Source organism: Corylus avellana, chromosome 2 (genome assembly GCF_965113065.1).
Source record: "Corylus avellana chromosome 2, dhCorAvel1.hap1.2, whole genome shotgun sequence".
Classification (NCBI taxonomy): Eukaryota; Viridiplantae; Streptophyta; class Magnoliopsida; order Fagales; family Betulaceae; genus Corylus; species Corylus avellana.
In genome coordinates this window covers 41015714-41039663 of record NC_142491.1, presented here as the reverse complement: position 1 = coordinate 41039663, position 23950 = coordinate 41015714, and the positions used below count along the sequence as shown (strand labels likewise).

Here is a 23950-nt window from a genome sequence, read left to right as displayed (position 1 = left end):
GGAATCCAGTGAAAGTGAAAGCTAGGTTGTCGGTGTTCCTATGGGGAAGATTGAAAGGCTGAGGTCCTTCAATATTAAAATTCTGTTTTTTATTTTTTATTTTTTATTATTATTATTATTTTTATTCTTTTACCTACCGTTGAATGAAAATCGCCGAAACAGTACTAATTTTAGAAAAGATTTTCAGAGAGAAAAATGATTTTAGCTCAAAATAATTCTTTGAAGTTTAGCTTGTACAGAAAGGGCGACAACGATCGATGATGGCGGCAAACAGCAAATTTGGCAGCATTTAAAGCATGAAGTGTGAAAGTGAGTGCGAGCAAGAAGGAAAAACTTAGGCCTCGTTTGGTTCGCGAATTGTCTATTCCATTGGAAAAGGATTAGCTACCACTGGGATTAATTATCATTGGGAATAGATTAGTTAGTTATATTCCTTTGTTTGATTGTAACGCTGGAATAAACTACCTAATCCTATTCTTTCGTTTGGTACAATACAATATGTTGGTGAATGGAATCGTATTGTGATCTTATTTCCTAAAATACCCTTATAATATAAATACAATTTATATTATTAAGGACTTTCATTCTTTTTTATTTTTTTGAAACATAAACAACTTTACTATAATTTTTTTTTTTTTTTAGTTATGTCATGTATGTGGTTTTTTGTTTTTTTGTTTTTTTAAACAATTACGCTACAAATATATATACACGCTTGAACACAGGTTGTACGCTTGAAACCTGTGTTCAAGCATATACATACATATATATATATATTATGAACACAGGTTATGTATATATAACTGAATTAAAAATCAAACTGAGAAAGTATAGAGAAAGATTGAGAGAAACAGAATAAAAAAATAAAAATAATAAACCCTAAATAGAATCAAAGAGAAACGATACAGAGAATCAAAAGAAATAAAAAAAAACTGAAGAAAAAAAAAAAAAAAAAAAACCAAGAAACATAGAGATAATGAAATAACCAAGAAACAAAGAAGAAAAATCGAAGAGAAGAGAGATCGTTGCTCTTTGAGAGATGGAGATCGTTTTGCAGAGTCTCTTTGAGAGACGTGGGTGCTAAAAGGGTGGGGTTGTTGTGGGCAATTTACACGATAATTTTAATCTCATAGGAAAGGATTAGCTAAGCCACTCATTTTTGAGTGGCTTAGTTAACACTGTGTGTATAAGATTAGTAATCCCATGGGAATAGACTATTCCCAGGAATAGAGTGTTACCAAACAAAGGATTAGCTATACCTAGTGTTAGCTAGTCCAATCCAAGGGTCTAATCCGCGAACCAAACGTGGCCTTAAACTCATTAAAAAATAATAATAATAAAAAAAAAAAAAAAAAATCTTGCGAAGCTTAAAGAAGGTCTTTTTTAATTAACCGAAAATATTTTCGATTTGACAAAAATTCTCGGTTGTACTAAACATTGAAAGATAAAAAAGACCTTTTTTGAGTTTTTCATAAAAGATTTTACGTTAACACAAACTAAACCTAAATGAAATTTGAACTAAATTTATTGACTTTGGATTCATTTATAGTTTACATATTCGATTTAATTTATTTAAAAAATAAAATAATTTGAAGTAATCAATGGAAGTTCTAATCTTGACAACTCTGTGAAATCAGACATTGTGAAGTCTCCATCTTCGTATTTTATTTTCTTATTTTTTATATATGTATTTCCCATCTTCTTCTTTTTCTTTTTCATTTTTTTTTTTTTAAAAAAAAAACAAACAAACAAAAAATGATTGGATGTTAACATTCACCTGCCCTTTTGGTTGTTTGTGTGTAGACTATAGAGAATCCATAAGCGTGGGGTGGATATTCATTGATTGCAAACCAACCAAACAGAAGGGCATTTATGTATACAAGACTCCTAACAAAAGCACGCAGGCAGGATACAATAACAAACTAATAGAGTTTTTTCCTAAACTGGATTAGAGGAATTTTCTTTAACCTATCCTATAAAAGTAACATATGTTAATTCCTTGGCAAGCTCTCTCTCTCTATATAAATATATAGATATTTTCTTTTTCTTTGGTAAGGTTGAAGGAAACTAAATAAGGAAATGAAGGGGACAAGAAAACCCACTTGCTAAAGCGTGGATTCCATGAGTTACGATGAGTTGTCTTACAATGAAATTCAAATTTCCTCTGGCATGTAATACGGACAACTTATTGTACTCGATCCCCGGCTGCTAGATGGTTGTATAAACTTACATGTGACTGTTTCTATATGAGGTGCTTTACATGTTAATTAAAAGTAGGAGCAATGGGGAATATTTGAATTTTTTTAAAAAAAAATTACCGAATGCAGCTGTATATACAAGTACAAAACGCAGGGTAGAAAATCACACAAGACATTTATATTTTAAGCGTACGTGTACAGCAAATTGGATTCATGATTTACTGATCAAAGAAAACAAAAAGAAAAACAAAAAAAAAGGGTGGACTCCCCAACTACAAAACCTAAACGAAAAAGATAATATAGAGATGGAAATGAAAACAAATAGTAATCAATAGAACCAAAAAGGATCCGAGGGTTTTGCAAGTAGTATAATTTAGTTTTTAGGTTGACCGTCTATCCGTGTGGTTCACTGAGTGTTCTTGAATAGTGTTTTATTAAGGCGACAATTTTGGCTTATCAAATCTTTGTTGACATCCTATTTTGAGCCTCCCAAAAGTAAAGGGTTTTTTTTTTTTTTTCCTTTTTTTTTTTTTTTAGAAATAAAAAAAAAAATATTTTCACGTAAAATATTTTTTATTAGAAAATTTTTTCAGAGAAATCATTTTTTAGGAAAATAATTTTAAATGAAAACATTTTTTGGAGTTTGTTTCGTACAGAAAATTAGGGGCTCAAATGACTAGCGAAATCTAGTGACGGATTACGTACGGTGGCGTTAAAGAATAAACTACAAAATAAAGTGCATGAGATAAAGAGAAAATCCAACTTAGAAAATGGTTTGCGAGAAGAAGAAGAAGAAGAAAAAAATTACGCAACTTAAAAGAAAGTTTTTTTTCGTCAACTGAAAATATTTTTGATTTGACCAAGTTTTTTTGTCGTACCAAACACTACACATTTAGAAAAGACACTTTTTTTTTCTCCAAAAAATGTTTTACGTCAAAACAAATGAAACTTAAATGAAATTTGAACTAATGGTTAATTTATAGTTTACATATTTGATTTTCTTTAAAGTAAAATAATTTGAAGTGATGGAAGCTCTAATCTTGACAACTCTGTGCATGAAATCAGGCAGAGATTGTTGGGGTCTCCATCTTCGTATTTTATTTTCTTATTTTAATGTATTTCCCATCTTCTTCCTTTTTTTTTTTTTTGAAAAAAAAAACAAACAAACAAACAAATTACCAACAAACAATATTCACCTGCCCCTTTGGTTGTTTATGTGTGTAGACTCCAGAGAACAAAATAAGCGTGCTGGTGGATTATTCATTCATTACAAACCAACCACACAGAAGATGACGATGAGAAGCATTCATGTACACAACTCCGAAGAAAAGCGTTGAGCCAGCAGCCAGCAGGCCCCTTAAAGAATCACAGTACGTAGTGGTCCTATACAACAACAAATCACTCTAATTTGTCGGCATATATATATATATTATTTGGTAAGGTTGCAGGAAATGAGGAAAACAAGGAAATGAATGGGACAAGAAAACCCACTTCGTAAATGGTGGATTCGATGGGTTGCAATAGAACAATATCATAGGTCACTCGGGCATGTTTCTTGTGTTATTTCAAGAATAATGTGACTTTTAAAATTATCATTGACCTTGTAATTGATTGTTATTAGGTTTTAATCAAATTGAGATTTTAATAGAGGGATATAAGAGCGACTTATAAAATTACTCGTTGCAATAAGTTGTCTATAATCTAAATATAATTTGTTTAAACAAATGAAACTCAATTGCATGTAATACAGACAATTTATTGTACTCGATTGCCCGCTTCTAAACTGTTATAAACTTACATATGAATATGAGCGTTTTTATATAAGGTACTGTTTGTATATAAGGTTACTTAAAAGTAGGAGAAATGGGGAATATTTGAATAGATGTCTATTTGGACTGTCCATTTGACAATAATTTTTTTAAGAAAAAAAAAAAGGGGGATAGATTGGATAAGGCTTAAATTGGATACTTTTTGCCAGGTGCTCGGGCCTCAGCGGGCCGGCCACTCCCTTGATCACTCATCAGGCCCTGGGGGAACTTGGGCCGACTACTCTGCTCCCTCCATCTCCATGTACTGTGCTTCAAATGCTTAATGCACTCTTGAATTTTTTTATTTATTTAGAGAAAAATGTAATTTTTAGAATTGTTTTGTTAAGGTGGTAAAATAACAAAGGATCCTTCGTCCCTTTCCTCCGTCGGCTAATGAAAGCGACGATGGAAGGAGGAGAAAGTTCAGGTCTTAAATCTCATCTGATCAGGACCCAAGAAAGAATCCATGATCTGGAAGATGATCAAGAAGAAGAAACATCAGGAAAATATTGTAGCAGAGCAAATATTGTTGAAGAAGCAAAACTGCAGCTACGGCTTGCGGGGCCTCTTATAACGGTTAGTTTGTTGCAGTACAGCTTACAAGTGATATCAGTCATGTTCAACGGTCATCTTGGAGAGCTGCCTCTTTCCGGTGCTTCCATGGGTTCTTCCTTTGCTTCTGTCACTGGTTTCACTGTCCTGGTAATTCATGGAGAACTTACATAGGTTTTTTTATTTTTTATTTTTTATTTTTCCTTAGCAAATATATCAAAGGGAAGGGAAATGGTATATTTAATTATTTAAATTATATTTTAAAATTCTGTCTCACTTGTGGGTTCAAACTATCACTTAATAAGTGGAATCAAACACGTGAAATATTTAATTAAAATGAGTAGGTAAACAACAAAAACAAGGTTCGAGCTTAAAACATTTGCTTTTATATCATATTAAATCATCACTTATCCTACAAATTTAAGTTGATAGAAAAATATATATTTAAGAAAAACTTCACTTACTCTCTCATGATTTGTTACTTTTGCAGTCATACCTTCAATCTCTAAAAAATTACAGTGTCATATCATTATCTTTGAAAACTTTGAAATGCCACCCATACTATTAAGGTTTAGGGTAAAATTGGACATTATGCGGATGAAATGCCTCTTTGAAAACTTTGCAATGCCTTGTAAAAGTAATAAAAACATAAAACTACCCTTAATTAAAAAATAAAAAATAAAAACAAAACAAAAAGAAGAAACATAAAAAGGGGTATTTTGGAGTATTTTGACATCTTCTATTAGAATTTAACGGAAATCCTAACGAAAATAGTGACATTGCAAACTTTTTAAAATATATATGATGACCCACATTGCAACTTTTTAAAAATTGAGGATATAATTACAAAAGTGATGAAACATCGAGATTAAATTATATTCTTTAACACATATTAATGGGGAATTTTGGTGCACCATTTTTATCTCCATTGCATTAGCTTCAATTTTCCTCTGTTTCAAAAATGTTTTTATAGCTAGGAATGGGAAGCGCACTGGAGACGCTATGTGGGCTAGCCTATGGAGCGAAACAGTACCACATGCTTGGAGTTCACACGCAGCGAGCAATGCTGACCCTCCTGGCCCTGAGCTTTCCTCTATCACTAATCTGGTATTATACCACCGCCATTCTCATAGCTCTAGGCCAAGACCATGAAATATCTACTGAAGCTGGAGTTTTCAATTGCTGGATGATCCCAAGCCTTTTTGCCTTTGCCCTCCTTCAATGCCTCAACAGATTTTTGCAGACCCAAAACAATGTTATTCCTATGCTGATAACCTCTGGAATCACAGCTCTGCTGCACATTCTTGTTTGCTGGGTTCTTGTGTTCAGAATCGGGCTTGGGATAAAAGGATCTGCCTTGGCAATCACCATTTCCAATTGGGTTAATGTGCTTTTGTTGGGAATTTATGTGAAAGTTTCTCCAGCTTGCATGAAAACTTGGACTGGTTTTTCAAAAGAAGCCTTGCATGATATTCTCAGCTTTATAAAGCTTGCTGTTCCTTCAGCAATCATGATATGGTATGTTCTGTCCGAAAAAAAAAAAAAAAAAAACAGAGTTTTCTATGATTGTTTCTGCAAAAGACATTTGAATTTTGAAGCTTTTAGCTTAATTTTGATTGACAGCTTCGAGTATTGGTCCTTTGAAATGGTTGTTCTCTTATCCGGTCTTCTCCCAAATCCAAAACTAGAGACATCGGTGTTATCAATAAGGTATCCCTTGTCATATTCATAATGTTTTTGAGAAGTCTAAGAATAGGGAGGCATATATCCTAGATTTACCTTAAAAACTTTTCGTCATCTTTTATGGCAAAGTAGATATAATAATTGTTCATGAACTCTGCAGCCATAACACATGTTGGATGGTTTATATGATCTCTGTTGGACTCGGCTGTGCTATAAGGTTAGTGACTCGATATATTTCAGAAAGATTAATGTTATTTAGTAAATTCTTACAGTGAAAATCCTGCCATGTCATTCCAACTGTGAGACTGTCGTAACATTACTTATTTGCATTCACGCAAACTCCTCGAAACTAAAGGATTCTTCTTATAGTACAAGAGTGTCAAATGAATTGGGTGCGGGGTGCCCAAATGGTGCACGCTTGGCTCTTTCTGTCATGATCACAGTGGCCATCTCAGAGGGTGCAGCTGTAGGGATTACTACAATTATGGTGCGCAATGTTTGGGGAAAGCTGTATAGCAATGAAGAAGAAGTGGTCAGATATGTTGCTAAAATGATGCCACTGCTTGCACTATCAGACTTCTTGGATGGATTCCAATGTGTACTTTCAGGTATTAACTTCTGTCACAAGTATTTAGGATTCTTAATTTGATTTTTCTTACTTGATTGATTCAAGTGCTTTATTGTAATCTTTGTTTGGCTATATGTCTAGGGGCTGCTAGAGGATGTGGGTGGCAAAATCTATGTGCATTTATAAATCTTGGCGCTTACTATGTTGTGGGAATACCTTCTGCTTTGCTCTTTGCTTTCATCTTTCATTTTGGTGGCACAGTGGGTTTCTCTCTCTCTCTCTCTCTAGATCTCTCTCTCATATTGCTATTGCTATTCAATCTGAGAAAATGGTGTTAAGCAGGGGCTTTGGATGGGAATCATATGTGGACTTTCTGTTCAAGTGATGGCACTTGTTATGGTAAACATATGCACTGATTGGAATCATGAGGTAAGAAGATTTCAATCAACTTAGGCCCTTAATTAACTTGCATGGATATAATCTATAGGAATCAAGTAAGAAATAACCCAATAAATTTTGCCTTACAAGGGCACTTTTTTTTTTAAAAAAAAAAATTGGCATCATGTGGCGAGCGAACCATTTTTTCTTCCTTTCCGGGATGCATTCCAAAAAAAAATATGGTCCTTAGCATTACGCTTATACCACAAAGACAACTAAGGCAAGAGAATGCAATTCAAGCTTAAAATGGTAAAACAAATTTCTCATAAGTTTATGGGGCAAAGCTTATACTGCAATATCATATTTGAATAATAAAGGCTCCTTCAAGAGAAGGTTTTTCCTTTACAAAGTTCATCGATCTGTCCTGGTTTTTGAGGCATAAGTGGTAATTATTTTCCCTACAAATATTGGATTATTTTTTCTTTAATATTAAAAGTTTGATTTTTGAAATAGCTTGTTTTCTTTCTTTCTTTCTCCAGGCAATGAAAGCTGTGCGTGGTATTCAGAAAATCAAAATTATTAATGTGGAACAATAGATTTGGTTTTCCCAACAAACCATGAAAACAAATTGATGATAGATATAATTTTCTTTTCCAGGAAAGAAAAAATTATGCACTTCTGGTAGAAAATAAAAGCTTGATGTATGTATGATAGCTCTCATTATAAGGTTGAAAACTGCCATTATTTATTTTCCAATGATGAAAGTTTCTTTAGTTTGAAGGTGCATAGGATGTGATGCGAACCTCTTTAATGGTGCTTGTTGATTCTCATCAAGATGACCACATTATTATAAGTGTGGTCATACCCACACCAGATTGTATAATATATACAGGAAGGTGATATAACTTCCAGTGGAGATAACCGGTTAAGAGACACAACTCTTAGTGAAGAATTGAGTTGAGAGTCTATAAATAGATCGAGTCTCAGGAGAACTCAAACACTGTTACTACAATCTATATTTTACGTACGTAAGATTGTGTGTTCTTAAGGTCTCTTGTTCTCCACAGGATTTCCACTCTAACATGAGAAATCCTTCCTGAGATTAATTATACAAATTCCAACATAGTTCACTTCCTCCTTAACTTTCTGTAAATCAACAAAAATGGCATGTCGTGTAAAACAAATTCCCAACAAAAAAAAAAAAAAAAAAAAAAAAAAAAAAGAGAGAGAGAGAAGAGAAGAAGAAGATCGATACATTTTGACTCTTGAGGCTCAAGGCGACAAGTTTAAGTGATCAATTTTTTCTTATATTTAAATATTAATTAAATCATATTTATTTTGATATTAATATTATATTTTTATTTTAAAAAATCTCTCTTCTCGCATTTTGGAATGCAAAATTATTAATTAAGTTTTTATATTTGAGACTTTGGACAACAAATGGATGTTGGACCACAAATGGAGACAAACACTTTAATTTCCATGTTCTACTGAGGATTTAATTGAAATTGATATTGCCACCTTGGAGAAAGTTATTCACGTTGGACTTTCATGAATGTGAATATTAGAAAGTAAAATAAATACTAGACATTCTAAGAATTGTACACATAAAAAATAAAGGACAAAGTTTTCCTCCAAACTGGGTTGGAGGAATTTCATTCAACCTACTCTATAAAAGTGACATGTGTCCCTTAACATGTGAGATGCACATGTTTTTTTTAATAGTAGGGACAAAGTTGGAATAAATTTTATTAAAAACCCATGTGCATCACACATGAGTTTAAAAAAATTGACACATGTCACTTTTATAGAGTAGGTTGAAGGAAATTCCTCCAACCCAGTTTGGAGGAAAACTTTGTCCTCTAAAGTCAGTATATTCTCATTGTCATGTCTAGAGATTTTTTAAGACCTCACTATTGTAAAAAATTAAAAAAATAAAAATAAAAATTACCCTAATCGAGGGCCTTATATAGAGATTATCTTTCTACTATACGATTTTTTATTTTTTAAAAAAAAACGTAAATTATTAATTGAGAGCCTTAATTAGAGACTATTTATTAACTTTTTTTAATCATATTAGAGCCTTAATTTATTGGAGGCCTTAGCCAACCACCAAATTTATTTTAATCATCTTGAGAAAAATTCTTTCTTTTATTTTCTCTTTTCTGAACAAAAATATTAATAAATACTATAAAATATAAATATTTAGAACGATTTTTATTTTTATGTCACATCAAAATACTTTTACGAATAGAAATACAAATGAAATGACAAAAACAAGTATGAAATTCTAAACCTCTTCATCCCATAACTCAAAATGGGACTTAAAAGGGGATTCATCAGAGATGAAAAGATTTCCAAGACTTCCTTTATGTTGAGGAATTTGGCTTATCTTCTCAGACTCCTCCGGGCTTAGGCTCCACTCAAATATGCCAAGGTTTTCTTCAATCCTTTGCTTGTTAAAGCTCTTCACAAGCACACTCACCCCTTGCTCATACACCCATCTTATACAGATCTTCATATTACAATCACAAATCAAAAAAATAATCACCATCTTGCTTAAAATAATAATATTAAACTTTCATTCATTTTATTCATAAAAAAAAAGGAAATGGAAAAATGAATCTTTGGTCTATTTTAATTATAAGTTCTGCCTTCGAAACATTTGGATTATGTTAACTGTTAAGCATGCTAGAAGGAATGCAAGGCCTAGGCTATTTCTACTCAAAGCATATATTAATATATTAGTCGAGAGCTTCAAGATTAGACTGACCCAAGATAAGATTCGATTTAACCCATGTAAAACACAATTATCATAATACTACGCGTGAATATATTTACTTGAAATACTTAAATTGTCTCTAATTTTTGTTTTTTTTTTTAAAAAAAAAAAGATGTGGCCAAACCACGCCTTAACCATGAGTGGTGACATTTGATGGAACGGGTGTGAATAGTAACACGTCCCCTTCTAGAAGGGGATGTGTTACTGTTCAAACGTTCTCTTCTAAAAGGGGATGTGCTAATGAAAAATTTTCCATGTAAGAACACTGTTTAAACGTTCCTAATTTTAATTCTAGTCACTATACTTAAGAACACTTGCAAAATGTCATTATTTGAGCATCCCTAATTAAATATGGACGTTTTTTAGCCTTAAAATGTCCTTAATTCTAAGGTTTTTTTGCATTGAGGAGGCTAAGTATATTTTTTCAAAAAAATAAATAATAATAAAGAGATAATGTATAACCTGGGCAGAAGTTTTTCCTTTAGCAATAGCAATATCTTTGAGCACCTGAGAGTCCATTACCTAGTTGGTTCCCCATGGTGTTCCTTTGGCTCCCAAGGGAGAGTAAGCAGTGATATGTATACCCTTCTTCTCACAAAACTCTCTCAGCTTCTTCTGTTGCCAAAGTGGGTTCGTCTCCACCTTCCAAATCAAAGCACCACATATAAATATATATATAATCTCAAACCATCTATGAAGATATATAAAAATTAAAAATAATAATAATAATAATAATAATAATAATAATAAAACTAATTAATTACTTGATTGACGGCTGGAGGGATCTTTGCTGTGGCAAGTAAGGTCTCGAGCTTTTTGCAAGAGAAATTGCTTACACCAATTAATTTGGCCAGGCCAAGATTTTGACACTCCTCCATAGCTTCCCACACAGACTTGTAATCCAAGGGAAGGAGATCCTCCTGCTTAATCGGCAGCTCAAATTCCCCTGGCTTCACGCTTATTGGCCAGTGAATCAGATAAAGATCAACGTACTCCGACTTCAGATTGCTGCACAAATCACATGTATATATATAACACACAACAACATTCTTATTAGCAACCCTTTGTTTCCAAATTCCAAGTAAAATATTTTTAAAAAACGCTTGCCCTATTTTTGTTTAATATGACTGAAAATTGTTGTCGAACAAAACGTACATAAACCTTTTTTAATTTTTGTGAAAAAAAAAAATCTCTATTTTTTTTTTCGGGCATGCATACGATCTTCACGGGTAATTATCAGCCGCCGCTGGTTGTTGGAATCCATTAGAGGTGGTCACGGGAGGTTGCTGTTTGATGGTCTTGGGCCTCTCTCAACCTCAAAAGCTAGCTTAAGAGGTAAGGTTTTTCCTCTCATCCCCTTCCACAACAAATGTAGGATAACTCCAACAATCTCCCTCTCACACATCAATTTGTTGTTGGGTCAGAGCAGCGACAAATCGTTTCTCCCGTAGACTGTTGGCCGAAACTTGTTGGTTTAAACCTAGGCTTTGATACCAGTGTTAGGTGGTCTTAGCCTCTCTCATCCCCAAAAGCTAGCTTAAGAGGTAAAGTTTTCTCTCACACTTAAAAACTGAGCATCAGCTCTTTCCACAACCGATATGTGGGATAACCCCAAAAGTTGTCGATGTTAAAGTAATGATTAAATGATTAAATTTACTTCTTCCTATTAGCTTAACCTTTTGAGATATAAGTGATAGTTTAACATAATATCAGATCCAAAGGTCATGGGATCGAACCTTGAGTTCGTCAAATTACTCTCCATTTAAATTAAATATTTAACGTGTTTGATTGTTGAAGTAATGATTAAATTTACCTCTTCCTGTCGGCTTAACCTTTTAGGATAAGTGTTAGCTTAACAATCGATTAGCTGCTACCGGCCATCACTGTTGTCATTGATTATCCATTCTGTTGGGTTTTGATTGTTGAAGTAATGATTAAATTTACCTCTTCCTGTCGGCTTAACCTTTTAGGATAAGTGTTGGCTTAACAATCGATTAGCTGCTACCGGCCATCACCGTTGTCATTGATTATCCATTCTGTTGGGTTTTGAATTCCCAAATTCAATGACAAAATACATTCATCTGCAATCCCGTCAGCAGTGCATACATACGAGGTGTTGTGTCAAGAGAAGACCTAGAAGATGTGGTTAAGCTTAACCAATCATAATAGAAGACCTATATGATATGGTTAAGTTTAATCAAATCGGAATTCTTTAATTATAGTTAAAATAGGATTTGATTAAATTTCGTATCCTGCACATGTATCAGTATTCGGACCATAACTTTTGGCTGAAGAATCGGATTGAGGTGAAACCAGTGGCATTGGAAATATAACACAAAATTATACAAATCTTTGTGAAATAAGATTTTCAAAATTCGAAAGTTAGCTATGCCAAAATCGTCTCGCAAGATAAGGAAGAAAATTTGGATGAATCCTATTCCAACTAGAACTAGTTTTTCTTCCCATTTCAACTAGTACTAGGTTTTCTTGTAGTCTATATATAGAGAGCTATTATGCACGAAATTTTAAGGAATTCCACATAAGAATTCCATGTGCTAAGAGAGCGTTTAAGATATTGAGTGTTAGGGTTAGTCTCTCTTAGAGTTAAAGGTTGTGTCTTCATCACAGATCATATACAACTGAAGTCTACCGGAGTTCCGGTAAAGGAGATCAAGTAGAAGGATTGTGCCAGATGTTCTGGAAATGGCTACTGCGGTAGAAGTCAAGTGGGTCGCTTGTCTTATGCAAGGAAGTGTCAATTGCAAAGGTTTTGTAAGTGTGAACTTCTTGTAATCCTTATTCTTTTATAGTTGATTGATTTCCTGGGTTTGGCTGCCCCGGAGAGGTTTTACATTTTAGAGAGTTCTCTAAATGGTTTCCTCTTCGTAACCAAAATATTTGTATCTCTGTGATCTATTATTCTACATATTTTGGTTGTATGATTGTTTAATTTTTAATTTTGCATACACCTATTCAACCTCCTTATTGGTGTCGTTTGGAGTCGTTTTTATAATTTTCAATTGGTATCAGAGCGGGTTCACTTTGTTTGGATTAAATTCCTGAGTGAGATCCTTGACTCCTTTGCTATGAATACTCCTCAATCCCTTAGCATGGATTCTGATGAGGAGATTGACCTTCAGATGGCCTATAACAAGCTCTTTAAGAAATTTGTTAAATTGACTCATCATCATCAAATTTCCCTTAAAAAGCTTAATGATGTTGAGCATGAGAAAGAGTCTTTGGTTATTAAATTGTCTAAATCACATGCCTTAATTGACTCTTTGAAATCTGAAAATACTATGCTTATTGATAAATTGGGTGCCTCTACTTCACATGCTTCTAATTCAGAAAGAAAAACTTTGTTTGTTAAGCATGTGAAAGTTGAAGAAGTCAAAGCCAATATAGCTTGGATAAGGGCAAAACTTCTTGTATGAATACTTGTGTGAAGCCCGAATTCAAGGCTCTTTCAAAGAAACAAACTCATGCAAAGTTTGTTCCTACATGCCACCATTGTGGGATTATTGGTCATATTAGACCAAATTGTTCTAAGTTGAAATCCCAAAGACCTTGGAATAAAAAGGCTGCTCCTAAGAAAGGAAAAGGTGGTGTAGAGTCATGTTTGTCTAGATCTAAGTATATGTATATCCCTCCTCATATGAGACAAGCTTCTCCGAAATTTGTCCATACTTGCCATCATTGTGGCAAAGTTGGTCATATTCGACCTAACTGTTTTAAGTTGAGACCTCGTGAGCATAAGAGTGAGAATTCATATTCTAGGAAAGGTTTTGAGGGGCTATGCATAATGATGAAGGGAGTGTTATCTAGGTTAGATGAGTTTGACAAGAGTCACAAATTTGTACCTAGGGTTAAGAAGGTTTGGGTTAGGAAGGTCGATACCATTCACCCTTTGAGGGGGAGTGGTGGTGAACTCACCTAGAGTAAGGTGGTCCATAACATGCTTAGGATTGGTTGTCTTGCATATTTCTTCATATCCTAGAGCATGTAGCAGTCATTGCATTGCATTTATTGTTTTTATTGTTTTTATTTTTTATTTTTTTAATTTCAGTTTTGCATATATATGCATTGCATTAATTTTGCGCATTTTATTTAAAAATTCAAAAATTCAAAAAGACAAAAATATATTTTTTAGGTTGTCTCCTTATTTTTGTCATATGCACCTTGATAGTCCATAAATTTCTCATGTATACTTCATGGATCCAATTCCTTATATCTCAAAATGTGCTTACTATACATGGGATGAATATTTATTAATGGACTAATTTTTTTTTGGCCTAAGCTTATGCTTCTATGGTACATTTTACCTATGCTTGAACTCTTGTGCACATTTAAGCTTAAATTGAGTATGAATTTGGCTTTAAGGATGAGTTATGTTAGGCAACCATATGAAGAAGATTGACTAGTTGTGTCTATCAAATTGACCAAATGCTAGTTGAACCTAGGACCTAAAAATTCCAGCATTCCTCTAATTTGGTTTAAGCACTAAATGATTAAAGACACATTCTCAAAGAAAAAAATAGTGAAACAAGAAAACAAATGAACATATTCCAAAAGGAATCTATTTCACTATGTCTTATTTGTGCTCGACTTGTCCCTATAGAAATAGTTGTGACCATATTCATTGTGGAAAGAGACGGTCACTACCGGACAATGTTTGAGTATGTGCTATTACTACATGGGAAGTGTATTGGATGAGGGTGACACGGCCCTAGCAAGGTTTGACTTTTGTTTAGATATACATGTCAATCTTCCCATGAGGTAATTTAAGTTTTTGCTTGCTAGCCTATCCCATCACCGTATAAGTTCTTAAACTTACTTGATGGTTAGCTTTCACACACAACACACAAGCCTGGGTTGAGTGGAACATGTTTCTTCGCTTATGTTGAAGAAACTTTTGTCTCAAATCTTTTTATTCTCATGCATGTTTTGGACATTATGAGATATTACCGAATAATTATTGCTTAATACATGAGTCTTTTATGTTTTATCATGTGTGTATTTGACATCTTTCTTATGTCATACATTGAGGAGGAGAATTTTTTTTTATCATGATCTTGCATTTCACTCATTATGCATTCATAGTTTTGATTATATTTATGTTTCTCTCTTTCCTTGGGCTTATTGGTGTTTTGCTGCCCTTTGTCCATTCATGATAAAAAGGGGGAGAGAAAGTTTTAGAGAGTGCAGATTGGGAATAGATAGAACACCATAGATGATTTTGATTTTGATATACTTGTTGCATCTATGAATGATATTTGTTTTGTGTTTTAACTGATTTGGTGAGCTATTCATTATTATATTCTATTCAAATCTGTTATATTATTGGTACATTGGGTATTTTTATTCCACATACGTTTAATATGTTTTGTGAGTGTTTCAGGAAACAGGAGTTACCTATTCAGATGTATCTTGTAAATTTTGTCACAGAATTGTCAAAGAGGGAGTTTGTTGGGTTTTGAATTCCCAAATTCAATGACAAAATACATTCATCTGCAATCCCGTCAGCAGTGCATACATACGAGGTGTTGTGTCAAGAGAAGACCTAGAAGATGTGGTTAAGCTTAACCAATCATAATAGAAGACCTATATGATATGGTTAAGTTTAATCAAATCGGAATTCTTTAATTAGAGTTAAAATAGGATTTGGTTAAATTTCGTATCCTGCACATGTATCAGTATTCGGACCATAACTTTCGGCTCAAGAATCGGATTGAGGTGAAACCAGTGGAATTGGAAATCTAACACAAAATTCTACAAATCTTTGTGAAATAAGATTTTCAAAATTCAAAAGTTAGCTATGCCAAAATCGTCTCACAAGATAAAGAAGAAAATTTGGATGAATCCTATTCCAACTAGAACTAGTTTTTCTTCCCATTTCAACTAATACTAGGTTTTCTTGTAGTCTATATATAGAGAGCTGTTATGCACGAAATTTTAAGGAATTCCACATAAGAATTCCATGTGCTAAGAGAGCGTTTAAGATATTGAGTGTTAGGGTTAGTCTCTCTTAGAGTTAAAGGTTGTGTCTTCATCACAGATCATATACAACTGAAGTCTACCGGAGTTCCAGTAAAGGAGATCAAGTAGAAGGATTGTGCCAGATGTTCTGGAAAGGGCTACTGCGGTAGAAGTCAAGTGGGTCACTTGTCTTATGCAAGGAAGTGTCAATTGCAAAGGTTTTGTAAGTGTGAACTTCTTGTAATCCTTATTCTTTTATAGTTGATTGATTTCCTGGGTTTAGCTGCCCCGAAGAGGTTTTACATTTTAGAGAGTTCTCTAAATGGTTTCCTCTTCGTAACCAAAATATTTGTGTCTCTGTGATCTATTATTCTACATATTTTGGTTGTATGATTGTTTAATTTTTAATTCTGCATATTATTTGCATACACCTATTCAACCTCCTTATTGGTGTCGTTTGGAGTCGTTTTTATAATTTTCACATTCAAACCAAACATCGGAAAATGTTTAAAGGTGAAATCATTTTCTTGCAGAAATTTGTGTGTGTTGACATACATCTCAGATCAGGTTGAATCTCAAAAAAAAGAAGTTTTGGTTGTATTACTTGAGTGTTTGGCGTAGCGCAGGGAGGACAAGATGGCGGTGTGCGTTGTTGCACCAAAGCTTGGAAGTGATAAAGAGTTCGTCCCTGGATCTGATGAGCCCAAGGCGCAAAGCATCATCTATGGCTTCTCCTAAAATCTGCTCCGACTGGTAAACAGCAGCCGAATCAAAGTGTCGGTATCCCAGTCTCATTGCATGAAGAATAGATTCTTTCATGACTCCAGGGGAGGCGCCAAGAGGGAACTCCGCTGTGCCGAAGCCCTTGCCGCTTGAGCCCACCGTGAGCTCTGGAATATTGCTGCCCATTTTGTCTGCCCCTTCAATTCCTCCGTGACAAATTTATAGTACTACAGAGATATTATTCGGGAAAAAAGGTGATGGGTGGTCCAGGGCAAAAAATGGTTAAAGCCACATACCACAAATACATAACAGCTAATCCAATGAAATCTGACTTGTAACCATCAAATCATATTAGTATTCCCTTTCAGGGATATAAAATGGCGTATATATCTAAAACGGCTTCTCGAGGCTAGCTCTTTAGATTTGTGTATGTGGTCATCATGCATCACTTCGGTTCATCAAGTCTTAATCCTTGAAGCAAAGAGAATTCTTTAAAAACATGTTAAATGTGAGACAAATTTTTCTACAAATCTAACATATGCTGCCCTCTGCCTTCTCTCGTCTCTCTTTCAGTAGCAAGCGCTTGTCCATGTTTTCTCTGTTGCTCTCCCTCACAGCCACTGCAGTCACAGTCACAGCCACAGCTTCCCTCAAAGTGCGGAAACAATGAAGAGGAAGAGACGTGTAAAAGAGTTCTGGGCCTTTTTTGGCATTTCCTACGTGAGATGTATGTGACTGTACATGTTTGTTTGTTTCATTGCTGTATATATTTTTTTTCTTCTCGAGATTTTGTTTTTTATTACTATTATTGAAAATTTTGAAACCCCCACGTCTTTTTCGGCTATGACCCTGTTTGGGAAGTTAAGAGAATGAGACAGATTCTCCTAGGAAAATGACCTTTTCTTTTTCAATATATATATAGAAATATTAATTTTATGTATTTTTTTGGATTTATTGGCACTTAGTGAATTATTAATGTGCTAGATCCAAGTGAAGTGACATTTTAGTCGTGGCCACCAACCAACAAGATGATTATAAAAATACCTTGGAGAGTTACAATTTTGAAGATATACTTACATCCCATCACGAATGTTCTCTTGGTTGATTGATTGAATGACGTAAACGTAAGAAAGAAGCAACTTTCTTCCAAGATTGATTGAATGCTGTTAATGTTATTTTCTTCTTCATTCGGAGGAAAAAAAAAATGGACCTTTTCTTTGATCACCAAAAAAACAAAAAGAAAACAATTTTGTATGCCCACTATAATACAAGCCTATATATCAAGGGGTCGTAATTGAGCGGCCTAAATTTAAAGAATCGCAAGCCCTACAATGCTATAGAATTGCTAGGGATCTTAATCCAAGTCTGTAGATTCATCGGTTGACAATTTTTTCAATTGCAAAAAAATTATCATATTCTTGATCTCTCTCCTTGCAGACTCACCAAAACCATTTTCTGGTTATTTTGGTGAGACAATGATTTGATTCATTAACTTCAGCAACAACTGGAAACTCAAAGCCAAACTTCAAATCTTTTTGAAAGAAGTCTCAAATGTGCAGTCAATTACATGAGGACTAATCTATTAGAATTTGCTTCACAAATTGGCAACAAAGTTGATTTCATTGACCATCTTAAGCATGAATTTGAGTTCAAAAATTTCTTGAACATGGAGGCACATAACTAAAACAACAGAGATGAACACAAGATAAATATAGAAACAGATTAGTTGTTGAGCTCATTGGAAGAAGAACATGGACATAAGAACTTTTCCCTTGCCCAGTGCAGGTTTTGTACCCCTGGGCTTCTCTGTCTGCTTGCTTTGAAGAAAGGCTGGTTGTCTTCACCATGAAGTCCCCAAAGGATAAAAGAGACAAAGATGGGGGAAAAGCTTGGGAAGCTCATCCATACAAGCAATGTTTCTCCTTACAACTCTAATAGAAAGAGAATTTAGCTCAACAAAGTTCTCTGCTCACTATCATTATTATCTTTTGGAAGTTTCCCCTCAAATATCCTCTCCCTTGCCTTGCTAGCCTGCAATATCAAGAAACCCAATAGAAACAACCCAATATTAAAGCATTTAACCATCTAAGATGTTATAGTTGTGATTGATTATTATAATGATTGTCAAATAATCCCAACTTTTCTTCTCTTTTAACCCAAACATCTTGGCAACCAAGCAGAGCAAATGGAAATCTTGGGCTAGACTAAGATCAAAAGCATCAAGAGATAAGAGTGCAGGAGAGACCTGTTTTTCCCAGTTTGTGCAACTTGTTATAATACAGAGCAGTATTGTCTGAACAGAAGCACCAATTTGTATTCCAATCCAAAGCCCCCTTCCTCTTAACTGTGTCCTGAAACCCAAGGCTGCAGCAACTGGAATCCCACAAAGATAGAAAGCCCCAAGGTTGACATAGGCCCCTATATGCTGCCACCCACATCCTCTAGCAATACCTGAGATAACGCACACTAGATAGTGTTAAAATAATGATTAAATAATTAAATTTATCTCTTTCTATAAACTTAAGTTTTTAGAATAACTGGTGATTTAACAGATAGAACCGTGCAGAAGCTTATATTCTTAATAGACATCAATCATTGACAAAAATGAGAGATTTTCAACCTGAGAGCACCCCTTGTATACTGTCCAGTATAATTGACAGAGAAACCAGAGGAGCCATGGTTGTGACATAGTCCACAACTTCCTTCTCATTGCTAAAAGTGTAACCAAATACACGGCGGCTGGCAAGAATGCTTGAGCTTACTATACTTGTCTCTGCCACTGCAAGAAACAACACAGCAAAGACAGCTATACGAGCACCCTGAGGGTTCCCTGCTCCTAACTCATTTGAAACTCTAGTACTAAACCAAAAGGAGAAAAAAAAAAAAAAAAATCTTAGAGACATGCAATTTTAAGTACAATAGACACAACTAATATGCATATATAAATTTATTTTTCTATATATTTTTGATTCATCAAACCTTGCTGCTGCACCAAGTCCATATGGTATTGCATAGAGTGTTGAGATGGTTGAGAGACTGTCCAGAGAAGTTGACAATAAGGGTCATCAGATTCTTTTGAGGAATGTATATTCTTAGTGCAGAAAGATCAGAAAGAAAATTTTGGAAGATCAAAAGTTTCCTTTATCTGAAATATTTCAAGAAAACTTACCATACAGAAAGAACTGAAGTTTCAAGCTCTGGATTTGGTAATAGCCCAGAAAACAATATAAGAAGCTCAAAAGACCACCACGCAAGGCTGCAAAATCAAAATGAATAGACACATCAAAGAAGAATAACATAATAAAGCAGAACATACAAACCCTTTCCTTACAACTGGGTAAAATGTAGACAATTACCAAGTCATTACAGCAGAAGGGATAGCAAACCGAAAAAATTCCCTAATTCCTTGGAAAATCTCCATAGAAATTGGCGCGCGAGTTTTCGTGCAGGCAGAAGAGTACTTCATGTATAATCCTAGGCAAATCACATTTAACCAATATGAAATACTAATAGCTAATGCTGCTCCATGGTTTCCCAGTCCAGATTTGAATACTAAAACCCAACATAGAGGTATGTGAAGACAAAGAGTGGCACAAGAGCTTATCAGCATTGGCAGGATCAGACTTTGTGTCTGGAAGTATCTAACAAGTGGTTGAAGAGTGGCATATGCAAAGAGTGCAGGAACAAGCCAAATGGTGAATTTACCAGCTTCACGTGAAATTATAGGGTCTTGGCCTATCAAAACTAGTAACTTTCCCATGTATATCCATATCAAAGACACAGGAATACAGACTAAGATGAGAGAAAATATAGCAGTGTAAGCTTGAACTCCAAGCTTTCGATATTGTTGAGCTCCATAAGCTTGCCCACATAGAGTTTCCAGCGCACTTGCCATTCCCAACTGTTCGAGACATACAAAATACCAAAATTCAATTTCAGTTCTTCTTTAGAACATTTGACTCACAATCATGCAATCTATTTCTTTTTAGATGCATGACTTCACCCATATCTTCTAAAACTCTGATTTAATGCAACCAAGATATGTCAGTAACAATTGATGGTCACACTGTTATTGTTAATTTCATCCTTACCCCCATGTAAATGTCATTGAAAAGCTAATCATTCAAAATTTGACCACCACCCATATATCGCATATTACTTCCTAGGAGTTGATGAGAAGTACTTTCAATGACAAATTTACAAACCTTTATCTCTTCTTCAAAAGAATATTAAGAAAAAGCAGGCCTTTGAATGTACAAACATGGAAAGGCATTAACTTCAGAGGCTGTGGACCTGTGGTAACAAAAATTATAGCTTTTGTGGGGACAATGATAGCTGACCAAGGAAGCAAATCATCACCAGATGTCGGAGTTAAATTACCACTTATCTCAAAAACTTCAGCTAATAAGAAATAGAACTACTAATGTCTCCTTGTGAAGCTACTCTGATATCAAAATCAATCATATTGACACCTGCATAAGGAGTACGAGCCACTAATGGACCATTTTCCTATAGTAATTGCTCGAGAAATGTGTAAGGAGCACATTATAATTATAAAATCTGGTAAGCTTGTTGGTGCCTTCACTTCATGTTTAAGGTTTTCATGTGTTTTTAATTATGGAGCACTCTGTGGTGCCTTATAATAACTCCTACTTTTGTAAACAGTTTTCTTGTTAGACAATTGAAATATTAGGATAAGGTTTTGTCTCGGTTTGAGTGAAATGGAGAGAAATCATATCATTTCACAGATTTAATAGTATATATGTTTGTTGTCGCATGATGAATATATTGTCGGACGTCATTTAAAAGTTTACAGTTACATACAACAAAACAAAATTGTTAACCCAACTTATTAACTAATTCCATATGCCCCAAATAAACTCCACCGCCAATTCTAAATTGCCAGAACATTTTTGTTCATTCCTCTAGATTACCAGTATTTACCACAGTAATTTGATGAAGTTTGCTCAAAGACAGATTGGTGATCATCCAAGAAGAAAATAGTAGTGTTATTGTAAAAACAGGTTACAAACATGTTATGAAACTGAGACAACTGTAAAAGGCTACAAAAACGGTATATAAAAAAAAAAAAAAAGTGGATCATATATATGACGACCAAGACTTACAAGAAAACTGAAGCCGGTGACCCCAGAAAGAGAGATGGCAATAGCAGTGCTAGAGAGAGCAAGTTCACCGAGATGACCCACCATCATGATTGAAATGACCTGCAACATGTACTGTGATAGAATCACTGTTACCATCGGACCTGCCAAGACGCCTAACCTCTTCAGCTCCACCGTAAAAACACCCCATGTTAGAGATATTGGAGTTTCTGCCTTTTTATCTTCTCTTCCTTTTGGCAACAAAGTTTCTTCCATGTCTTTCTTTGTGTCTGTCATGGAAGCTCTAGTACTCTTAGCCGCCTCACTCGCTGAAATTTGGAATTTCAGAGAGAAAGGAGAAGAGCTTAATTTGGTCTTTTGCCATTTTATGAGGTATATATATATATATATGTCCAGATATTATAATTTATTTTAACTTAAAAAACAGAAAACAAAGTCGATAACAATTTTTTTTATTTTTTTTTATTTTTTAAGAAAATGAAATCAAATGAGAGATGATCGGCCACCCCAAACAAAAGCCCTGAGAGTGGCCATGGTCGAAGATCAAGTGTCGTATGTAATGCAGAAGTATACATCAAAGGCATGCAACTGATCCAAAGTCTACACCTATTTCAACTCTAACACAGAAATTAGATGTAATAAGGATTCAGATAGTCAATTGAATAAGGTTTCTTATGTTATATCCTTAAGCCCCCGAATATCAGTAAAGAAGAAATATCATATACTCTTTTAGTCACAACCCACCCTTCACCGAGAAGCTTTGGGTGCCGACCACAGACTATTTCAAGAAATTTTGTCAGAATATTATTCAATTTCAATTACAAAATTTGGTTGTTCATGTGTTGTTAGAAAGAATAAGAATAGTAAGATCCAATTCTTACAATATCTTAATATAGTTAATACCCATTTATAATTATAGTAATACCCGTTCGTTACTATTCCTAGTCATGATATATAGTCCATTATTTGTTTTGTTCGATCTTATTTCCTTGTTGAAGTTGATTTTTTTTTTCTCTTTTTTCTTTTTCTTTAGTTGAGTAAATTCCATTGAGGCCCTACAACAACATATTATCATGTATATGACCCATTCCATAGTACTTGAGGAGCAAGTTTAGTGTTAAAAAAAGTCTCTTTCATCTCCCAGAAAGTCCAAAAAAAACTTTATAATATAATTACAAGCGATAAGATAAACTAATATGTGGCAGAAAAGCAATAAATAAAATAATCTATAAACAACCGCACAATTATTTGTGTTCATGCACGTAAATTTCAAAAGTGATCAGGACCTACATCTCACTTTGTTTTTTTTTTTTTTTTTTTCAAAACACACATTTCAAAGTCATTGCATGTTTTAACACGAGTCTTTTTTCTTTTTTATTTTTTATTTATATGTTTGGTGAGCAATATAAAAGCTCATCAATCTTTCCCTTTCCCCACTTTGAATTTAAAAAAAAAAAAAAAAAAAAAAAAAAAAAAGAAAAACTCATCAATCTTTAAGCAGTTATATTTTAAGCGTACGTGTACAAACCAACACAAATTGGGTTCATGATTTACTGAAAGAAAACAAAAATTGATTCTCCATGCACAAGCTCCCACATTGGGAGGTTGTACAATTAGCGCTAATTAATTAAGGTAATACTATGGAGCCTTCACGTGCTTTCATTTGGCAGGTTTCTTACAAACGAAAATTGTTAAAATTGGCCGAACCACTTCCCTGTTCCCTTAGTGATCTGCCAAAGAAGATCCCGGAACCTTTGGCGGGTATAAGTCCAAAAACGTCTAGTCTAGTTGCCTTAGGGTTCATACTTCACGTACCACAATGAAGCGTTCGACTTTAATATTATGCTCTATGTTGTGAGTGTTGTGTCTCATATTGAGAAAATATAAAAGAAAAAGTACTTAATATACTTGAGTGGACCTTAACCCATTAGCTTAGGCTTTTAGACTAGAGTTGTGTTCCTGGGACGAGTGTCTAGATGCGTCGGGTTTAGAGTTGTCTCCCAGCCACAACTCGGGTTTTAGAATTGTGTCTGCATCCGCAACTCTTAATGCAAGACACTCTTGGAAATGTAAAAATACTCACAAGCAAGGGGGAGTTGGGTCAATGTGCAGAGATTCACAAATGAAGGGGAGATTGTTGTGAGTGCACTTGTGAGTATCGT

The 23950-nt window shown here is 34.3% G+C and overlaps 1 protein-coding gene and 2 pseudogenes across 1 annotated transcript; 1 reads left to right on the top strand and 2 right to left on the bottom strand.

The window, feature by feature from the left end:
• The first annotated feature begins 4408 nt into the window (after positions 1–4408).
• On the top strand, positions 4409–7780 carry LOC132167179 (protein DETOXIFICATION 16-like; annotated as a pseudogene).
• A 1694-nt stretch (positions 7781–9474) lies between these two features.
• Positions 9475–16851, bottom strand: LOC132166550 ((1S)-1,7-diacetoxy-luvungin A aldo-keto reductase-like; annotated as a pseudogene).
• A 1415-nt stretch (positions 16852–18266) lies between these two features.
• On the bottom strand, positions 18267–22135 carry LOC132168028 (protein DETOXIFICATION 12). Its single transcript, XM_088513129.1, has 7 exons — positions 21792–22135; positions 20022–20566; positions 19835–19921; positions 19645–19701; positions 19286–19524; positions 18911–19116; positions 18267–18696 (listed from the first exon to the last, which is right to left on the bottom strand). Exons 1-7 carry the CDS (start codon positions 22062–22064, stop codon positions 18613–18615), a joined length of 1491 nt encoding a protein of 496 aa, XP_088369255.1. The 5' UTR covers positions 22065–22135; the 3' UTR covers positions 18267–18612.
• Positions 22136–23950: the final 1815 nt, after the last annotated feature.